The sequence below is a fragment of the Berghia stephanieae genome, chromosome 1 (genome assembly GCF_034508935.2).
Source record: "Berghia stephanieae isolate SIO BIC M18660-M18661 chromosome 1, UCSD_Bste_1.3, whole genome shotgun sequence".
Classification (NCBI taxonomy): Eukaryota; Metazoa; Mollusca; class Gastropoda; order Nudibranchia; family Aeolidiidae; genus Berghia; species Berghia stephanieae.
Window position 1 is genome coordinate 13,914,611 of NC_088360.1, and position 17,500 is coordinate 13,932,110.

The 17,500-nt window shown below is 36.5% G+C and overlaps 2 protein-coding genes across 2 annotated transcripts in view; one reads left to right on the plus strand and one right to left on the minus strand.

The window, feature by feature from the left end:
* LOC144968549 (putative small nuclear ribonucleoprotein Sm D2) overlaps positions 1-17,500 on the minus strand; it is a 399,977-nt gene that overhangs the window by 320,751 nt on the left and 61,726 nt on the right. The window lies entirely within an intron of this gene.
* LOC144968416 (ATP-binding cassette sub-family G member 5-like) overlaps positions 1-17,500 on the plus strand; it is a 22,181-nt gene that overhangs the window by 2,739 nt on the left and 1,942 nt on the right. Inside the window, exons 2-12 of the mRNA XM_078906740.1 lie at positions 1,284-1,466; positions 5,174-5,300; positions 5,752-5,984; positions 6,647-6,779; positions 7,509-7,632; positions 8,548-8,693; positions 9,873-10,086; positions 12,092-12,291; positions 12,665-12,803; positions 13,549-13,734; positions 14,926-15,047. Coding sequence (XP_078762866.1) covers positions 1,284-1,466; positions 5,174-5,300; positions 5,752-5,984; positions 6,647-6,779; positions 7,509-7,632; positions 8,548-8,693; positions 9,873-10,086; positions 12,092-12,291; positions 12,665-12,803; positions 13,549-13,734; positions 14,926-15,047 — 1,807 coding nt within the window. The remainder of the gene's footprint in view (positions 1-1,283; positions 1,467-5,173; positions 5,301-5,751; positions 5,985-6,646; positions 6,780-7,508; positions 7,633-8,547; positions 8,694-9,872; positions 10,087-12,091; positions 12,292-12,664; positions 12,804-13,548; positions 13,735-14,925; positions 15,048-17,500) is intronic.

A 17,500-nucleotide genomic window follows, 5' to 3' on the forward strand; every position in this document is an offset into this window, starting at 1 on the left:
ATTGTCATTTATCATCACCGTTATCCTAGCTATTTTTCGCTGTCATCATCATTCACCACCATAATCAAGTCTCTCTTTAGTTCAGATGATATTGATCTTCACACGAAATAATGATGTCATTTTATGTGTGTCAAGCGAGTGGATGTTTGTGTGTAGTCGCTAAAATTCAAGTGGGGAGCGTTATCTCATTCTCAACAAGAGTATAAGAACAGCGTGACGCTCTTGAAGTCGCAGTAACTGTAGTTGCTAATCATGGTACCCATAAGGCGTGTCAATGCTGTTGTCAGGTGTAAATCGTATATAATTGTATAGATCGCTGGATGGAAACCCTATGATAACGATAACATCCCTTCACAACTCTCGTAAACCTTAAGATTATGTCACACATAGACAGTTTTATCTCATACTCTTTTGATTGTTGACTTAGCGTTGACTGGATAGCTGGGTCTGATGTAGGTCTCTCGGTAAACAAACAAACAAACAAAAAAGATTTACGGCATTGTTCATCGGAAGATTTGTTTAAAAAAGCATCTTAAGTTAGTTTCCGAACTAATGTATTGATGATGCACATGTAAAGCACTCTGAGCATTTCCTCTTGATATGGTTGAACGTTCAACAAATGCAATGTAATATCATAATATTAACATTTATCCTATTACGCTATAGTAAAATCGGATTTTCTCCACAAGGAGTAGGCAAATGTGGTTAACGTCTAAATAGTCCTTATAATAGTATTTTGTGTATTGGACACAACTAAAGGAGATAATCAGCGACAAATGCATTTCACTAATAAGTAGAAACCAGTTGTGGCAAAATCGTATAGAATTTGGGCTGCTCCATGGTATCCTGCGAATTTTGAATGGTGTCTATATTAGCATTGCCTCGATGCAGAATGTGCTTTACTTTTTCGAACTGGGCTTAATTTTTCTAAGAGTTTCCCAGTTTTGGTCAATTGACAACAATGCTTTGCCGAAAAATCTTTCACATATTATGTTTATAATTATTGCTCAACTGAAGCGTTGTCTCGTTGTGAGACATATTTCCGTAGTACCATCCAAATTCCATATTTTGTTGCTGTGTTGATGCACGCATTATATACATATTTTGATCCCCTCAAGAATGTAGACGTTGAAATAGATTGTGTCTAAAGACTAACATTTTCTTGTATCAGAAAATATTGAACGGGCGGCAGAATTTTATGTTAGTGCATGTATATATATTATTTATTCATATTCTTCCTTGAGCTTTTGTAATATCAAATCTGTCCCTTTTATACATTTCAGGAAAGCGAACCTCTTTTGTTCAGCAGAGAAACGAGTTTTAGCAGCAGAAGTAGTGAGGAATCCAAGTCATATGGGACTACTTCTAGATCACCCAGAAAAAGTCAGTCCGCCAAGAGAACTCGGACACCCGTAGATAACAGTGGGCGAAAACCCAGCCTTGACATTGTTGGCCTGTCGTACAGCGTAAGTTATCTATGTTCAATCACATGTAATCTATTGTCGACTTGTTTCTGTGTCAAAGACAACCCTTTTATTTATACACCTTGGATTGAATGCACTGCTCAATGCCATACGTGTTATGTAAGATACACATTCTATACAAAGGCAAACCGACATGAAAAGTGGATTAAGCAAAATAGCAATACTAACCCATAAAATTGTGAAAATTTAATCCAGACTTGCCTTCTTGAGCGTCTTCTATGTGCAATGTTCTATTAACCGATCAAGTCGAAACTGGACTAAACTTTCTATCTTAATGTGTCAGCATTTTTTGGTTGAGTCTCTCGATGTACAAAAATATCTTCTTCCTACGGTCCACCTCAATTCCTTCTACCCATTATCTATTAGACTATGGAATCGTCTAACATCTAATGCAGCGGAATCTGACAATCCTGATCTTCTTTAAGCCTTGTGTGTCATTGTGTATTCAAAAACAATCTCAAGTATCAAAGCTCATCAATGACACCTTCAATAAGCCTTCATCAATTTCTTTTTTTTTTTTCTAATTCATTTTAAAATCAAATTAAATGTAGTTCGGTCTCCAACTTGAGCTTTCTACATAACGAAGAAGAAGAAGAGGCAATAATATGTTGATGCGTTTTGTGTTAGGTTTATATTATTACACGCCTTTAGTAATGATAAAGAGCGATTGCTAGATTCCTTTATAGGCCCATAAATGCATGCTTGCATATTGGAACCGTAGCAACGAGGGGTGCTACTTTTTGAGGCCTTGAACTTTCGTAACACAGTTTGCAGACGACAAACTAAGAAAGGAACTGATGATGGGAACTGTCTGTTGGCAACGATATGATTAGACGCTCAAGAATACAATCTACTAACTTACCTTCTTACTTACTATCCAGCGTCGTCCTCATTGACGTTTGCATTCCGCACACTCTGCGATGATAAATGTCTGCCCATTCCTTTCGTCTGTTGACGATATCTTATAACTCCCTTCCATTCATCTCTGCCCATTCTAGGATATTTTTATATAACTAGGCCTAGGTCTTCCCATTCTTCGTTTGCCCTCAATTTTCCCCTGTACCACATCTTTCATTGGGGTGCATGGGTTTCAGCAGATGTGACGGAAAAAACTGAGTTTTCTTCTGATTACATTTAATAGTTCTGGCATGACTTCCAGCTCTTCCAGTCTGCTGTAATTTGTTCTTCTTTCACTCCAGCTTATCCTCATCATCCTTCTTTAAAACCACATTTCAGCAGAGTTGATACTTTTCATGTCTTTGTTCTTGAGGGTCCATCCTTCTGCGCCATCGCTGTCCACACCAATACTTTTACTAATTTTTATTTTCAAATTTTACCCTATGGATTTGTCTTTCCAGATATTATTTAGAGAGATCATTCTTGTTTCGCCATTTCAATTCAGTTATTTATATCCATCGAACAGTCGCCATTTTGCGTTTTAGTGGATCCCAAACATCTAAAATCTCTTCGTTTTTAATGAGTATGGCTTGATCTTTAACTCTCCGATTTGCAGGTATTTTGTCTTTTTGACATTTAGTTTGAGGCCTTTAAGCTCACCTGCGTTGTTTATATCATTAATGAATGTTGTTGCTTCTGTGCGGTTGTTAGTAAGGATTGCGGTGTCATCTGCATATCTGAGATTTGATATTTTTCGACCACCTTTTAATTCAACAATTTTCAGCAGCCGCTTCTCTCATTATTTGCTCGGTGTCTATGCTGCATAGGTGTGGTGACAAAATGCAACCTTGTTTTACACCTGTTCCTATTGAGAAACATTCGGTGTGTTTGTTGTTCCAGCGAATTCTAAGTTCCTGGTTTGTGTATAAATATTAATGAGGGAACAAGGTGTGATGGGAAACCCATGTCGTGCAGGGTCTGAAAAAGTTGTTCAAATTCAACACTGTCAGACGCTTTGCTGTAATCTACAATCAAATAGTATATTAATGGCATTTTCGCTTAATTAAAGGTTTCATTAAATAAATACACAATTTCTGAAATTTTTCAAGAGTAAACTTTGCTGACTGTTATTTTTAAATGGGAGGTGTAATAAAATCATTTTTTAAATAATTGGTATTGGTTTTCGGCACTCGTTCTTGGTAATAGCACTCCTAAAGTCGTGCTATGGTTAAGAACTCGAAGCCGAAAACCAATTGAAGTTCAAAAAGTGTATATCATTACACCCCTTCCCCTCTTAGAAAGGATTTCTTGGCGTTACTACAGATGCTGCATAAAGATACCAAGCAACCGATTTTGGCAATGCACTACGAAGGTTGCTAATGCATTCTAACTTTCATAAAGGCACCTAGCAACACGTCGGGACTAGTTATATCACTAATTAGACGACAAAGCAAGGAAATAAGATGACCACTTCAATATGAGTGACACGAAGAGGTAGCAAGGACATTACTTACTAAACTCAATACCAGTGTGTTTAGAAATGCCAAATTTATTTCTTGTTTAGAGATTCGATGAAACTATTAAATTTAAATGATTTAAACTTCCAAACGTCATGCTACGGTCATAGATCTCGTACCGATATCAACACTATAGTTGAAAAATTGTCTAATTATATTGTATTACAAATTACTATGGCATGTCTTTATAGTAAGAAAAATAGTTTAAATATTAAAAAGAAAAGCATTTATATGACGCCATGTTCACTAAACGTGCTCAAAGCGCTTTACACGGAGTCCCTTGCCAACAGCAACGCTTAACACGTAAGAAAAGGCATGGCGTATATTAGGTGATAATACAATTTTTATTTCCGACAGAGAAAACGATGTTCACAGCCAGGTACTCATGAGCCCGGTGACAAAATGTGAGTAAAGAGCCTTTTCCAAGGACTCAACTACGCGCCGCTCAGAGCGATACTCGAACCCTAGACCTTCAGATTCGAAGGCGAATGTAAAAATACTAAACCACATAGCAGCCTAAAAAAATATACAAAAACAAAATAAAATTTTTAAAAGGGGCAAATCTACAATGAAACCATCTGAAAACTGTAATCATAGTCAAACCACTGAGTGGAATGGTAAATAGTGAAACAATTTGTTGTATTTCCCATTGGGTCATTGATAACATTGGTGGACGTACTGTAGTTGCATTGACGGTGAGAACGTGGTTGTGGTATTGGTTGTATTCATAATGAAGGTCATTGTGCAGAATAGTTTTTATTGAAATTATAATGATGATGAAGATTGTGATGGTAATGATGATGTGATGATGATGAAAAAGACGACGATAACAACGACGATGGTGATGATCGATAATGATGATGGTGATGATGATGACGATGATGATGATGATGATGATGATGATGATGATGATGATGATGATGATGATGATGATGATGATGATGAAGATTGATGAGGATGATGATGATGATGATGATGATGATGATGATGATGATGATGATGATGATGTTATTGAGGACAACAATGGTGGTGGTGGTGTTGGTGGTGATGATGATGATGATGATGATGATGATGATGATGATGGTGACGGTGACGTTGATGACGATGGTGGTGGTGGTTGTGATAATGATAATGAAATAAATAACAACGTGACATTAAATGTGAACTTCAATTTAATAAACGAAAATAGATCATGTGGACGTTTCGGGTTTCGGGTTTTGTTATGATAAGTAGTAAGAGTTTAACATGATAATATTGTTTCAAATATTGTTTCAGGTAAAAGAAAGACCAGGGCATTGGTGGAATGGCTCGTGTTTCAAACCCGCCAAGAAAAAAGGCGTGTTACATAACCTGAGCCTGTCTTTTAATACAGGAGAGCTCACGGGCCTCGTTGGCAGCTCAGGTAATTATAATTTTGCATTAAATATTATTTCTTTTAAATATTGCCTTGTATCTTTACAGGTACTCGTAAAATGCATTTAACGTCACATAATGGTTTCAATAATCCAGTTAGTGGAGCACTCGCCTCATTAGCAAATGAACCCGTATCAGTTCATCGTGGATGTTTTTTTCCCTTGACTGTCCACCCAACAGTTGTGATAGAGTAAGCTCTGCGACCGTATACTCTCTCTGTCCGATTAAATGTTTTATATCGCGTAACAGGTGTCGTCTCGTCATAAATGCAAAGTGTTGCTGCTGGCTAGAGAACCATTGTAAAGCGCCTTGAGCACGTTTAGTTGATATTGCACAATATAATTTTTGTTCGCAATGACCACTCAATGCCAAGATTTTAATCAATCTTCATCATGACACAGATATTGTAATCCTAAATATAATTAAACTCTATATTGCAGGTTCAGGAAAGACGTCCCTCTTGGACGTCATATCTGGTCGTGCCACTGGCAATGCGTCTGGAGTTGTCTCTTACAAACACGAACAATGCACGCGTGAGTTGATGCAAGAGAAGGCCAGTTATGTGCTGCAAGCTGACAGACTTCTCCCCACTCTCACAGCCAGGGAAACTCTCACATTCATGGCCTACCTCAAACTTCCAGGGAAATACAAAGCAAAGGACATAGACAGGAAGGTAGGTGTTATTATGCAAGCAGGTCTGGTCTTCCCCCCCCCCCCCCCCTCCACTATCTCTCTTTATCTCTCTCTCTCTCTCTTTCTCTCTCTCTCTCTCTCTCTCTCTCTCTCTCTCTCTCTCTCTCTCTCTCTCTCTTTCTCTCTCTCTCGATGTGTGCATGAATGTGACATTTTTCCTATTTGTTCCCTCTCATGTTGACATTTCCTGAAGGATCTTGATCTCGTTGGAATTTAATTGCTCAATCTGGTGTATTAAACCCAAAAAGATTTAAAATAAAATAAGAGCCAAATAATCAACGTTTCGGGTACAATTCTCTATCCAGCAACAACAAATAAACCAATACGAAACGGCGTTGAGCTGAATTGTCGGAGTTCAGAAATTGGATTTTCCTAAGCCATCTTTATTTCAGGATTCTTTACTCTTCCCGGGAACAAATTTGGGATTCTTTCTTTCTTTCATTTTATTTTTGGGTTGAGGGAGTGGGTTCTCTCGCGTCCAGCTCAACATAATTTCCATTCATTCCAGCTACAAACCATCTTCATCTTCTTTTTAAAAATTTACAACATATATATTTTTCACCCGACCTATGCATTGCTTCTATTCTTTACACGTATTAGGTAACTGATATGATATAATATAATATCCGTTTTCTCTTCCAGGTAGACACTGTATTACATGATATGGGTTTAAGTAAAGTGGCCGATTCTAGAATAGGCGGTGCTGTCATCCGTGGAGTATCGGGAGGGGAAAGGAGACGGATCACTATTGCAATCCAACTTTTGAAGGATCCAGGTAATGGGTCAACCACACTCTTTGCACTGCTCCACTCTGACAAATCACTCTTGTCTCATTTTGGTCAGAAAACCTTTTCTCCCGAAATGATTCTCAACTTGTCCCAAAAAAAAAAGTCACAAACTTGAGACCTCTTTACTTTGGTAGTTTAAATGAGACTAGACGTCTAGTGGTTTATATAAAATATGTTCATAACGTGGAATATTATCAACCCTCTGTTGTTTCCGATTGATTTTACCTTTCATAATGAATGCTGAGAACTCTTTCATAGCAGGTGAAAATGAAAGTAGCCTAGAAAGGAACTAGTCACCAGTTACCATACCATTTTCTATCGTTGACTCAAAACATTGCTTTATTTACAATTTATAAGTACATATTTATCAACGCCTTCTCAGACCCTAGACTGACTTTCCTCTTTTTTTTTATTTATATTTTATTTACGAGGGGGGGGGGGGGGGGGGGAGCTGAGGGGGAAAAGTTAAATAATGCAAATTTTTATTTGTTTTCGTGATGAGAATATTGTTCAATAATATTTTTGGTTTCCAATTAGTAGTGATTCAGCTCACATAATTGCTTGAACGGCTGGCTCATTTACACCACTTAGGAATGTGCACATCATTGCCTTGTGTAGATTGCGAACATTTTCAGTAGTTTTCATTCAAAGTTTTAAGTTCATAACCTGTAAACTGTCCAAGTCGATAATCCCTTGTAGAATTATTTCAATGACAGATATAATATTGCTCGACGAACCGACAACGGGTCTGGATGCTTTGACAGCCAGGAACTTGGTCAGCAGAATGGCCGATCTGGCACATCAAGGAAAGTTGGTCATCATGTCAATCCATCAACCCAGGTGAGATACAATGGATTAAATAACATAAAACAGATCTTTAAAAATCCATTTTAAGTATGGAAGACGCCAGAAAAGAATACCTATGCTATAAAAAATGATTGCAAGTTAATTTTTAATTAATATATGGTTTTTGAAATGTAAAATAAAACAACAATATTTTTTAAAAAATTAAGACTCTCCTCGAAGCTGTTGCTCAGGCATTCTATGAGGGAATAAACAGGAGATAATTTATCATTCAAACGGCTGATGTCATCAGTAATCAATTGTGTCTCAGTAAGGGAGTTAATAAACTTGCCTAAGATAAACAATTTAAAAAACCCCTCAAAAATGCCTGGATTACCTTCAATAAAATTGAAAAGGAAGAAGAAAAAAATGGCCTTTTATATAGCATTATATAAGTCGCAGGGTTTATTTCTCCTCACATGGAATAAAAACTTAATTGCATTATTTTTTTGGAGTGCCATATTTGAGTCGAACCTGCTTTTAGGTACTATAAGTCAGGGTCTAAGGCTCATGAAGTCGGCGTTTTTCCCCCGATAAACGGACATCAGCAATTGATTGCTACTTTATGGATTAGACGCTATACTATCACAAAATACTTTCTTATAGACCCCTGATATTCAATCATTGCTGGATGGACTGTGGCGTTGGAAAGAATCTCAGCTGCCTATAGGATCGATACTGGTCCCTTTGCCTGTAAAGTGACTGCTCTACCAAATGAGCTATCGGGACCTCACGAAGTACAATGAAGCGTTCAAAATTGCCTCTGTTTGCCACAACCGATCCGGACATGTCTGATGCTACTTTATTCAGTTTCACAAATATTTTCACATGTTCGGTTCTTCGTTTCGCATGTTTTTGTTTTTTAATCTGGAAATGATTAGCGAATTATTCAACTTATATTTAACCAAACAGGTCTGATATCGTCTGTTTGTTGGACAAAGTGACTCTGATGACCATTGGTCAGTTGGCTTTCTTCGGACGTCCAGACGAGTTGGTGCCTTATTTTAGTGATATTGGATATCCCTGCCCCAAGAATGAAAATCCTTGTGACATCTACGGTGATTTAACTATAGATCTCTCCACCTCCTCTTCTTCCTCCTCCCTGTCCTCCTCCTCCTCCTCCCCCTCTCCCTCCTCCTCGTCATGGTCATCCTCATCATCATGATCTCTCTGACACACGCAAACAAACAAACAAACAAACAAAAAACAAACACACATTCTAACACCCCCCCTTCTCTCCCTCTCTCTCTCTCTCTCTCTCTCTCTCTCTCTCTCTCTCTCTCTCTCTCTCTCTCTCTCTCTCTTGTTCCTTTCATCTCCTTCTTCCTTTCGGCCCCAAATCACAATATCTTTTATAAATTCGAACAAGGCCGACTCATTATTACCAATCTTAAAAGGCCAAAACCAATCTTTATTATATTATAGTGTCGGTGAGGCAAATGGGAATCGAGCTGTTATCTTTAAATATCGCGAATGTAAAGACAGCATGAAATGAAATTACCCGTACATATTCGTTGACTCAACACGTAATATATAGAACGAGTCATGACGCCTGTTAGGCGATATTACAATTATTTCTTTCCCGACAGACAACGCTGTTAACGACCAGGTACTCATTTTACACATGAGTACGTTGAGAGAATGAGAGTAAAGAGTAGAGACTCAACCATGCGCCGAGCGAGGCTCGAACCCATGACCTTCCGATCCGAAAGCGAGTATCATACCACAAGACCACATAGCCGCACAACGTTACGTAAGTTTTGTTTTTCTTTGATTCAATTCTAAAAGTATCTTTAAACGACATCATTTAATTTTAGGTGCAGTTCGGAATAGAAAGTTAAAGTAATCAAACTACATCACCCTGAGTGACATAAGGGGATTGGGTAATGTTAATGTTGCTGCTCGAAGCTCGAAGAAATAAATAACAATGTGAAATTGAATGTAAGCTTCAATTTAATATACGAAAACAGATAAAATGGACGTTTCGGGTTTCCCCTTTGTTAAAAACATTGTTTATTCATCTTAACAACGCCACTACCACATTATCTCATTCGTCTGTAGTGTTTCATTCATCCTGTTTTGTTGATAAAGGGGAAACCCGAAACGTCCATTCTATCTGTTTTCGTATTTTAAATTGAAGCTTACATTCAATTTCACATTGTTATTAAAGGGGATTGGGGATGGGAGACGGTGTCCGCTGTGACTTATTCCTTTGTGATAAAACTCTCTAACCACAGTTGATGTGGTCAGTGTTGATCGACGAACTCCGTCCAGGGAGCGCACCACGCTACAGCGAGCCAAGAAAATCTGCAACGAATTTGCCAACTCGGACATGCAGTCTGATTTGCTAAAGAACATCACTAAAGGATTGAGCTACCACTTTGAAGAGAGCCTGACGCCAGAACCACCCGACAGTCCATCTTGGATCAGGACCTTCCATACTCTTTTAGTGTAAGTTACACTTTCTAATCAGCCAACATGCATTTCTTTAAATCGTATGTTAGCTTTAAGATTACACTAAATCGTGATTTGAATATGTCATCACAGTTTAGTCAAAATGGTATATTTCAACTGCCTAGTTTATAGTATACCTGATATTTTTATTTGGTATCGATCGACTGATATCTCTATAGGGTCATCTAATCCGTTTTGTGGAGAAGTTAGTTGAGCCGAAGCCCATATTTTATGGTTAGTCATCTTAATTGTTTCGCGTGCGCAACTAGTGAATTGGTATTCGTTTGTAACATACGTTTCTCATTGATTTCCTCTCACACCTCATTTTTTTCTACTTGTTTTTTTAATGCTATGAATCTCAAACTGAGTAAGCATAGTCACGTATCGGTTTAACCCTCTCCTTACCAGCCATTTTTAGAATTTTCCCCAAACTTCATATCCAACCCAACACAAAAACAGGCATATCTTACTCAAACAGAAAAGCAACAAGCATATTCTATACATTATATTATTGGTTGACAATATTATAGGCTCTATTACAGAATGTTTTTATAGCTATCGCAAAAAGAAATGAAATATGGATGAGAAAAGTTACGGTAGCATCGTAACAAAGGTGACGATTTTCCAATAGGTGGTAAGGAGAGGGTTAACTAGGATTCATAGAATTTCTCTTTGATTGATTTTGAGGGTTTTAGTGTGTTCAATTAATTTGAGAAATTCAAAGACTTTAATTTACATTCTTAGATCCTTGTTTGTTTTGTTCTGTCCATTGAAGTTTGCTATATATAATAACTCCTAAGTATTTTGCATATTTTGTTTCTTTAAGAATGTTTTAATTAATTATGTGATTGGATATAATTGATTTCGTGGTTTGTTTTTTTTGTAATAACCGAAAAACCTGGCATATCAATGGATGAAATCCCATTTCCCATCTCTTATTATGCTCGTTCTGCTAAATTTTCGTTAAGAATTTTCTGTGCACGAATATATCATCTGCAAATAACCATGGCCTTGTACCTGGATTCAAATGTTTATGAATGTCGTAAATACATTTTAGAAATGATAATGGCCCTAATACTGTACCCAGGTTCATTTGGCTCTGTTCCAATTTATTATTGCTGTTTGGGTCCTATTTTAAAGATATCAATTTAACCAATTGATTGCGTGTCCTGAAAGACCATTTGAAGATTTTTAAAAAGTCATTTTTTATCTACTTTGCCAATAGATTATATATATAATATATATATATATATATATATATATATATATATATATATATATATATATGTGTGTGTGTGTGTGTATATATATATATATATATATATATATATATATATATATATATATATATATGTGCGTGTTAGTGGGTACTTATAGGTACGAGTGCTCGATAATTTAGGTTAGAGCATATAAAATAAATAAATTCATTCACGTATTTTTAAGCCAAAACGAACGTTTCAATGCCCTGCATTTCCTCAGTTGGCATTTGTCCGGAGAATGGTCTTTCATTCGAGAGTTTTGTGTTTTGCCGATTATGGGGCGGTGATTAGTGTGTGTGTATATATATATATATATATATATATATATATATATATATATATATATATATATATATATATATATATATATATATATTTCAATTAACGCGAGGATAAGAAGATAAACCCTTGCGGCATTGAGGAACTTGTAGTATATGAAATGATCCACATAATTTCTGTGTTAAAAGTTCTTGCAATTTGCATGTTTTAGGTCTTAAAGTGACTGATCTGTAGATTTTAGCTTTTGATTTTAAGATAGCGATTTTATTTTAGCAGTTCTTGAGTAATTGGCCATTGTGCCTTTAGAGACTGATTCCCAAAAAGAGCAAAAAGTAAAATTGGTTCATTCCAACAAAATATCAACTGGTCATGGTGGGTCACAAATATAAAGTCCGTGAGTCTCCATTCTTTTTTCTTTTCATCTCTCTGCTCATTTAAAAAAAAATATATTTTTGGTACCCTAGGAGAATGAATGTCCACCTATACAGAGACAGAGGGGCATTTCTGATGAGGATAATGCAGACACTCCTTTCCGTCCCGTTTGTCGTGATCTTCCTCGGACACATCAAGTACAACCAGGAAAGCATTCAAGACAGGCTTGGCATCACGTATCTGGCCCTGAACATCCCTCACTTTATGGGAATTGCCAGTGGCATATCCAATTGTGAGTTTTGGTGTCTATGATCTGGTCAAGATATTAATACCATTTGTAAAACGCACCACTAAAAGTAAAAGGGTTTTAGCATTTTCTTAAACCGTGAGAATATATGGGATATAACATACATGTCTTTGTATTAAATGTTTATGAAGGCATCGCTGAAAGCAGAAGACAAAGGGCACAAGAAAAACATAATTTCTAGAAGTGCTCTTAAGGCCTACTTGAACATATTACCAATGACGTACCTTAGCTATAAAGGCTGACCATTTTCTTGTTTATTATTTCAATCTTGAGAACCAAAGAGGTGGTCATATCGTTAAAAAACAAGCGCTATTTTGTGGTTTACATTTTTTTTCACATTCCTTTTCCCTTTCCTCAGTTCCCGTCTTACAGAACATGATGTATCGAGAATGCCATGACGGTCTGTACTCTATAGCCACATTCCTTCTTGCCTATTACGTACACGCGGTGCCTTACACCATTATATCTGTTGGTATTTATGCACCCGCATTTTATTGGTAAGTGTTGATATAATCATTCCAATAGGAATAATTAGTTTTTTGATTAACTAATGCACACATGCATCGACTTTATCATCATTTGATCTTATCACGATCAACAACCATCTCAAAATGTATGTGCTTCTTGGTTTATTAAACATAGAATTTTTCTACAGTTCAAAAACAAACATTATTGTATGTTAGAAATATCATGAAGTAGCCTCTGTGAAATTATGCAGACATTATTCAACGGCTAACTTTTCATTATGACTTTAAAGATCTGAACACGTGTGGATGAAAGGTGTCAGACACAGCAAGAAAGAAAAATACAAGGAAAACACCATCCCAAAAAATCAGCACCGGTGCCTGCTCCTTAGTTTCATAATTATGATTTTACCACATTGTAGTAAATACAGAATAACTTGATTTCAAATTAAGTGCCGAAAATATTTTTTTTCTCTCTCAAGTAAATAAATGTGCCCTTTGGTTTTGCAGCCGGATTTTGAAGTTTGATACATTTAAAACTGATATTATTATAATTTTCTTAACCGTCTGTCTCTAGCCTATTCATCGCCGTCCCTTTTTTTTATAGGGACGTGCGCAAGTATGAAAAAAGGTAAATTGGTTGGGTAGAATTCGACCACGAGCCATAAGTTTTGGCACGTAGATTTAAACAAATAGAAATCTATTGACTTATGAGACTAAAATGAAAAAAACATTTCTATTGCCTTCTGTTCTTATATTTTTTAAAAATCTTCACTAGGATATGTGGTTTAAATTCAGACTTCTACGCTTTTGGTTCCTTCACTTTGATTGAAGTCATACTAGAGCACTTCTCAGAGATGATGGCTGTGGCCATGTTGGCACTTTTCTACCACCAACAAGTGGCCTATAACACGACAATGTTGATATTTACTACAGCTTCTCTTGTGGCCTCTGGTCTACTCAGGTGAGGGCAAGACTTAGTATGTTTGCAATGTTAATCATCATCCTCCTTCTTCTCATGATCATCATCATCATCATCATCATCATCATCATCATCATCATCACCATCATCATCATCATCACCATCATCATCATCATCATAATCATCATCATCATCATAATCATCTCATCATCATCATCATTATCTTCATCATCATCATCATCATCATCATCATCATTATTATAATCATCGTCTTCGTCGTCATCATTATCGCCGTCGTCGTCTTCATCATCATCATCATCATCATCATCATCATCATCATCATTACCGTCATCATTATTATCATCAATAATAAATAAATAAATAAAATAATAAAATTCCCTTTATAATAATAATAATAATAATAATAATAATAATAATAATAATAATAATAATAATAATAATAATAATAATAATAATAATAATAATAATAATAATAATAATAATAATAATAATAATAATAATAATAATAATAATAATAATAATAATAATAATTGTAACAGGTCTGATAACCAAATGCAATTTTTGGGGTTATTTTAACATAGGTGTAAAGGAGAATATTTTGTATCAGTTATTTCTATTAGATCAATGATAACAGAACAATTCTGGTTCTTGAACTTGTTAATGAGAACACATTACAAGTACGATTCCATCTGACATAGATTTGAATGCCGCAGTGCAAATTGTTTATGTTTCTGTTGTGTTTGTTTTGTTTTGTTTTTGTTTTTTTTTGGGTGGGAGGGGAGGGGGGGTTAAAAAGTCTAGCGCTGATGCCTGCATCCTACCCTGACCATGTTTCATGTCAACATCAATCAATGTTAACTATTCGAAATCAGGCTCTCAATTTAAATAACTTTCATAATTTGTCAGTATTAATGTCACACAAAAAAAAAACACAAAATAACACAAAAAAAAAAACAAAAAAAACAAACGAGTTATTGTGTTAACTATTCGAAATCAGGCTCTCAATTTAAATAACTTTCATAATTTGTCGGTATTAATGTCACAAAAAAACCCCAAAACAAACGAGTTATTGTGTCATTGTTTCAATATATGTTTGAAAAATTCTGAAAAATATGTCTGTTGGTCGCAGGAAACAAAAATGATTTATTGTTACAATCTTACATTTATAATATCCACTCTAGATTAAGCTATATCTCGACTCTGTTCCCTCAGGCCACTGGATAACATGCCGGTTTTCTTCCAATGGGCCAGTTACATAGCTATCACCAAATACGCCACGGAGATCCTTGTTGGGAATGAATTTGAGCATCTTAAATTGACCTGCTCTTCCAATGGTGAGTCATGGCGTTTATTAAACAGATGCGATCGTTTTGATAGCGCATTCACCATTCATTGCCCTAGGAGACCAGATGGAACCAAAATTGAAGATCTTTTCCTACATTTCAATTGAGGTATATGATTAATGGTGTTTATTGGACAATCTCCTTCTAAATGAATGATTGTCATTTGCCATATAATGTGACGTAACTTTTGGGAAATTTTAGGGTATGCGTGAACGAACACTTTGGTTTTCATCCAATATTTGCAGTCTTTGGTTCGCTTTACTACACCATGAATATATTATGAATTTGTATTTGCTGATCCATATTGACACGTACACTTATACGATACCTACTCATAAATAAAACATGGTAGTAAAATGTTTCATAAAGTTGTTCTCTCTCTCTCTCTCTCTCTCTCTCTCTCTCTCTCTCTCTCTCTCTCTCTCTCTCTCTCTCTCTCTTTCTTTCTTTCTTTCTCTATCTATCTATCTATCTATCTATATCTCTCTCTCGCTCTCTCTCTCTCTCTCTCGCTCTCTCTCTCTCTCTCTCTCTCTCTCTCTCACTTCATCCATTCATCTATTTATCTGTCTATAATATATCTATATAGCTATTCAACTTGGCAGTTTGTATGTTTGTCTATCTCTAAGTCATCTACCATACTAAAATGTGACACACAGACATCCAAACGTATACACGCTCAAACACACACACACACACACACACACACACACACACACACACGACCAATCAGCAACGATTAAGATCCCAGACTACATAAAAAGGCCATCAAACAAAAGATAGAATACCAGAGGAAACAGCATCAAAATACCTACAAGCATTTGCAAAAATCAACATATTTAAACAGTTTTTTTCCTAGAACCATTGGCGAATGGAATGCATTACCACCAGAAATTACCGAAATCGAAAATACAGAAACATTCAACAGAACATTGGCGGCTTCACAGGCAGATCATTAAACACTCCCATGACTAAGAAGAAGTGCAACCAAGTGTAAATAAATTAATCAACAGGAGGGAATCTGGTAAAGACGTCATTGTCGGGGATTTTCTCAAGTATGGACCTCACCACTTCACGAGCAAATCGCAGCAATATTCAATAAATCATTTGAGACGCATGAAACCCTGGACATTAACAAAGGGGTCCTAATAGCACTACCAAAACCAGGAAAGCCCAAAGGTCCCCTGAAAAATCTCAGACCGATAACTCTCCTAACCACACTGAGATAAACGTTATCGCTTATTGTTTTAAGCCGAATAAATCAAAGGTTAAGAATATCTAACTCAGAGTCGAGTGGGTTCAGATCAGAAAGACGTACATCCGACGCCATATGGGCACACATGTGGATAGCGGCTAAAGCATATCAATCAAAGATTGTAGTCAAAATTACTGGCTTGGATATGTCAGCTGCATTTGACACAATTTATACTCCTACATATTCTCTCAGAAATCATTAAAGCTACACAACATTAAGTACCAAAATCATTGGAGCAACAAACACGCAATGCTTCGCTGGCAACATAGGAACTCCTCAAGGGGACAGTTTGAACCCGGTATTGTTCATAGTGTATTTGGAACACGCGTTAAAGAGAAGCACGTCAATGCCTATTCCCTATTGAAACTACTATAAAAACAGTCTTCCCCCCCCCCCCCCCCCCCCCCTCCCCCAGAAATTTTGTATTCAGATGACAGAGATTTCATTAGCACAGACGTTATTAGCATAAATGGCATCCAAGACGTCCTGAAAAAATACAACTTAAAGTTAATATAGACAAAACTGAACTAACAACCATCACACGACACGAAGGCTCAGGCTCGTGGAAAAAATGTTTATTAACTCTAGGACAAACGGGACATAGAAAACAGGGAACAACTCTCATATGTATCATAAATGTATCTGGATATGAAACAACAAATTACAACAAAAAACACGAATAACACACAGGTCAAATCAATTCTCCTCTACAACAGTGCAACATGGGGAATGACAAAACCTGACGAAGATCAAATAGACATCTCTTAGACTGCGAATTAAATACCCTACAAAAATAACAAAGAAAGCACTGTACGAAAAATGTAACGAAACACCAATCTCTTTTCAAATACTTTAAGCCAGGTTGAGCCTGTTTGGACACATCCGTGCGGCTATGTGGTCTCGCTTTCAGATCGGAAGGTCCTGGGTTCGAGCCTCGCTCGGCGCATAGTTGAGTCCTTACGGCTCTTTACTCACATTCTCTCACCGTACTCAGGTGTAAAATGAGTACCTTGCCGTTAACAGCGTTGTCTCTGTCCCCAAAAAATGTAATATCGCCTAACAGGCGTCTCGCCCTACATGTTTTGCGTTGCTGGACAAGGACCCCTTGTAAAGCGCTTTGAGCACGTTTAGTGGATATTGCACTATATAAAAGCTCAATTTTTTAAAAACTCAATCCTGAAACGAGATC